The 4,985-nt window shown below is 40.9% G+C and overlaps 1 protein-coding gene across 1 annotated transcript; it reads right to left on the bottom strand.

Moving 5' to 3' along the window:
- Window positions 1–358: 358 nt before the first annotated feature.
- On the bottom strand, window positions 359–2,235 carry LOC106583178 (potassium voltage-gated channel subfamily B member 1). Its single transcript, XM_082967496.1, has 2 exons — window positions 1,170–2,235; window positions 359–414 (listed from the first exon to the last, which is right to left on the bottom strand). Exons 1-2 carry the CDS (start codon window positions 1,744–1,746, stop codon window positions 359–361), a joined length of 633 nt encoding a protein of 210 aa, XP_082823622.1. The 5' UTR covers window positions 1,747–2,235.
- Between the last annotated feature and the right edge of the window lie 2,750 nt (window positions 2,236–4,985).

The following is a 4,985-nucleotide window of genomic DNA, read 5'->3' as shown; positions in this document are numbered from 1 at the left end:
ACAGTAGTTATCTTAACACGACTGTGTCCATTGGTCCAGCCCAGTAAATGTGTTGCTTTGCTTTACGGCTGCAGCGTGAGCTATGAGCCGATAAATTTCATCAAGGATAATTTTACCAGGAATAATTTCCCAACTACATACATTCATTATGACATCCAAAAACAAGAATAAGTTTGTATACTCGATTAAACTGACGATAATCCGTTGAAGAGTTTCATTTATGTATTGGTTTTGAATCATGCATCGATTTTCTCCTGTCCCCTGAGATGCAGTAATAAGATATATTTCTCTCTCCTTCCTCTTTCAATTTGCCAATAAAAATATGAACTAACATCCTGAAACAGGTTGCCTCTTCAGTTCAAGAGACCTTTATAAGAATCACACTGGGTTTGAAATCAAAGAGACCGTTGGAGTCTGAAACCGACAGAGAGGGACAAGATCATTAGAACTGCATGCATTCAATCACACACTGATCACCAACTGGTCCTTGTACCTGTGCTTCCCACTTCCTAGTAGGCTACTGCCCACTTGTCTCCAGACAAAAATCAGTATTCTAAGTTTTAAATATGAGGGCAACATCAGCTATATGCATAACATCAGATCAGTCTGTCATGATGGACCTAATGCTCCGTTTAATTGGTATTGATTGGTGGCTTCGAGGTGATGGGAGCCACCCATGCATCAGAGACCACAAAAGGCTTTATGTCAACCTCATGAAGTCAACCTGCAATGACCTGCTACCTCACAAACACACTCATAGTATGATGCCTACTGTAGCACTTACAAGTCTAGAAACTTAAAGTATTCAATGCAACACTGTTCTTATTGCTTGTTGATTAAATAGATAAATCAAAGTCAACATTTGTTAGTTATGACTTTCCTCTTCAGAACAACTCTCACCCTCAAGGACAGGCCATGTCATTGTTGAAAGATTAACAATGTAATAAGCAAATTATTTGTCAACAAAATGTTGAATGTAATACAAAATACTAAATTGAATTGTGTAGACTGGCAGTAAGCCACCAATAATGTTTACCTAGGAGGACCTAGGTCAAGTTACATTCGCTTATTCATTGCTGATCCACTTAAAGTGAGATGACACGCAATGCATAGCAGAGCAATAAGCCCATGCAGGACAACGTTCAGATAAACTTGAAGAGGTAGCCTACCTGTCTTAGTGCTTACCTTAGCAGCTAACGATGAGCTAGGCTTCTCCAGGAGATCCCAAAGTTTCTTTTGCTTCTCAGAACAACATGTGGTATCAAAATCCTCGCCTTCCCTGGTCTTCATAGACTCAGCCTCTCGTTTGAGCTCCTCATTCATCTGTTCCTTCTTCTGGTGGTACCTGGCCTGGCAGCAGGACTCCAGGTAGATCTCATCTATACCCCAGTAGTCCAGCTCCTGACTGAACGACAGAGCACACATCTCCTCCATCATGTGCAACTTTCCCGTGCGGGAGAAATTCAGAATGGACGTGAAAGCCCCAGGGTGTCTGTCGAAAAAATACTCATTATCATCCAAGCTGTAGTCATCGCATATCTCCATGAGAGACTCGTGGGTGTTACAGTCTCGTAGTTTGCCCAGCCTTGTTCGGGGCAACCTGTCCAGCGTTCTCCATAGAACTTCGTGGAGAAGACCACCAACATTGAGTGTCACCCGGCGGGAGTGCGACTTGCTACGGATGATTTCCACCGGCTCCGGTGGAAGCGATGTGGTCGACCGAGAGCCCCCTTTATTCATTCTCATTCAAGACGTTCGGCCACTTGAAATTGAATAATGTCCAAAACTATAGGGTCAGACAGGTCCAGAAGACACGATCCTACATTAAGGTCTGTTCTCCCCCATTCCTGTGGCTGCGAAAAGAGGAAAAGAGGAAAATCAGTGGTCACTATATCAAATTACCATCGAATATGATAACCTACAGACCTGATAGAGAACGTTTCTCACACAATGTCAGGTGGTTTATCCATTCATTAGAGAACCAAACAGACAATGTAATCAGCTTTAAGATGCACAGCCGATTTCCTCGCTGATGAGTGAGCAGAGTGAGGGAAGGCAATGATTAAATCGGCTCTACTCGCGAGCGCTGTCTAGTGCTGAAAACACCTAAAACTGTCAATACAGAAAACCATCAAATTTCCCCGCTGTGCGCTGTCCCTAAACTTCGGCGCTGAAATCATTTATCTTCAGCACCACATAAAAGAGCGGGGTTTCACGAGAGCGAGGAAGCTGCGACCTGACATTTGAAGGTGTTCTTGAACTCATCTCACTAAATAGATACAGTATTAGCCCTACTAACACAGATAAGCAGGGGAGTTCAGACTCAGCGAAAACTAAATTAGGCCTACTCTTTGCAAACAATGCAAATTATTATCTTGACCAAGTTTTCTATTTAATTTGAGCAAATAACGAAGGTTATCATAAACAAATAATACATGATCTATATTTTGTAAATTTCACACCATTTAAATCACACCAAAGTTTTGAAATGTATTTAGCGCAACTTCCATGTAGCTTACATAACCTACAATAATTGGCACAAAACAGACTCGACATTAGTGTGATAATTAACCAGTGATTTGTGAGAAAATATCTGAGTTTTAATGAAGAGTATTCTAAGCATTGCTCGGTTAGGCTTTGGCTAAAACATTTGGACCAGTCAAATAGTGTGCCCAAAAGTGCATGTAATTCTAAAAAGTAAAATGGTTCACAAAAGCGAAAGAAATTACACAATTTCCAATCACAATTTGAATTCCTCCAATCGATGGTCTGATCATAACCATGATAGGCCTATAGATGGGTTAGCTACAACATTATGGTAGTCAAAGTGCAACAGATGAAGACGAAAATAATGTCAGATATTATTGTCATGATACTTACACATGTTACGTTTAGCCTGAGAATGTAAGAAGAAACATTTCAACATCTTAAAAAAACATTGCGCTGAATTGTTGCTCTGCTCACCGCCTGTCTATTGGAGGCTGTTTTTAGAGACATCACCCCCGCAACAGACATGTTTAAAATGGGGTTACACACGCTGTAAAATCTCAGGTCGAACCAATGTCCTGCTCTTCCCTTACGGAACGGATCAACAAGTATGATGTGAATGCACCGATTCCTCTATACCTGGTTGCTGAGTTGTGTGCCTGTACAGTGCGTGACGGGCTACGGTCCAGCGGGGTTCTGCAGGGGCTAATTTCGCCGAGGCTGCGCTCCTCCAACCAGAAGATGTACTGCCGGGGGATACAGCTTTAACCCATTCGGTATCAAAGGGGCTGCGCTTGCACACCATCTACAACCCAGAGTCTTCCAAAAGCCAGTAAACACAAAACAATCATGAGGTAATAAATTTACTACATAAATAGGTAACCTTCAGGCTTCAGCTGCAATGATTTCTTGTAAAGCGCAGCTAGGGCTATAGGGTGATGAGAAATTACGCAGTTGCTCTCTCTTTGTGCCCGACTCTTTGCGACATGGAGCAACAGTGTGCACTAGAGTATAATAAAAAAAAAAAGATGTTTACAGTCTTGACAGGGCACAGTTGTTTTGGTCTCCCCTGCAGTGGGCATGATCAATGGCCAACATATACACAATGACACAAAACCATAAAGACTACAAATCAAGCAGCAATCACTGGGTTCAGCACTATTGTGCGCAATAGAGGACAGGTGTTTGTAAGTTTCCATCCAATTGACAAATGATTTTCATGCTAATATTCTAAAATGCGCATAAAAACAGTATGCGCTTTTTTCACCAAAGGTGTGTTTCCTTCAAATTCACTTGTTCCGAATATTTTAATTTTTTTGTGGTTACAGTCCCATGTACCGAATAAATAATACAAGTTAAGTCTGTTTCGATCGCACTTTCAACTCTACTGATGGTTTTGCCACAAAAAAAAGGTTGCGTTATATGTACCCACTCTGGTATTGGAAAGTGCGCTCTAGCCCACATCTTGCAGATACATTGCGGATATAACCTACATGATGAGATTATTCAGGATGGATCGAAATTTACAGAATGGTCACATGGAAGAAAATGGGGGAGTGTCATGCTTTTTGATTTTCAGTCAAGGGGTTGGTTTCGTATTTTTAAAATCTAGTCCAGGGGAGGGTCATATAACTTGTAATTGATGAAATTTCAATATTTCTTAATGTTTTAGAATTAGTTGTTTAATTAGGCTATATCAGTGGCGATTTTAGCATTTGAATATTGGTGGCGCAAACATAAAACATTTGTTTTAGATGCACGCCAGCAAAGCCACTACACAACACAACATTAATTGCACTATAACGGAGGCCCACAAACTGTTAGAGCTTATATAAATCTGTCCCAACATCAGAGTCCCAACACCTTACCACTGCTACACCTGGCTATCAGCAGAGCCTTGTCTGGCAGTGAAACAGTTCATTCAGCCTCATTTACTGCCTTAAAAAAACACAGCTGATATGGCTGACTTGCTTCAACAAATGTGGTTTCTACTGACAATTGAGATGTACAAACTATGGCATAAGGGGAAGACAAGCGAATAAGAGGCCATCCTTAATTTTGATTAAGACATTAATGAGCGAGCTAGGACAGACTAGTCAATATAACTGTTTGTTTAGCACTTTTGAAATGTACAGGATAGAATTCAGAACATGGACACTTCTTACAGTATTCTCCCTGTACACCAAAACAGAACCATAGGATAAATAAAGGGGGCATATAAGCAGACAATGAAAGCTCAATATTCAATGATGACATTTCTCTAAAACAGGGCTATAGGCTAAATGTGCACCACTAAGTCAGAACAGCAGCCTAAATTATGAGGGTGAGGCGCATGGGCTACTAACAATTTACTACACAACATACACATAGTATTACTTTCCTAGCTACAGTATACATATCTCCCTGGCATATTACATAATTTATGCAGCAGCATACAATACATTTTTGGACTCACCTTGATGTGATGTGGTGGGCACATTTTGTCATCAAAGTCTGGC

Source organism: Salmo salar, chromosome 22 (genome assembly GCF_965601325.2).
Source record: "Salmo salar chromosome 22, fSalSal1, whole genome shotgun sequence".
Lineage (NCBI taxonomy): Eukaryota > Metazoa > Chordata > Actinopteri > Salmoniformes > Salmonidae > Salmo > Salmo salar.
Note: the sequence above shows the minus strand (reverse complement) of the source record. Positions and strands in the feature narration are given on the sequence as shown.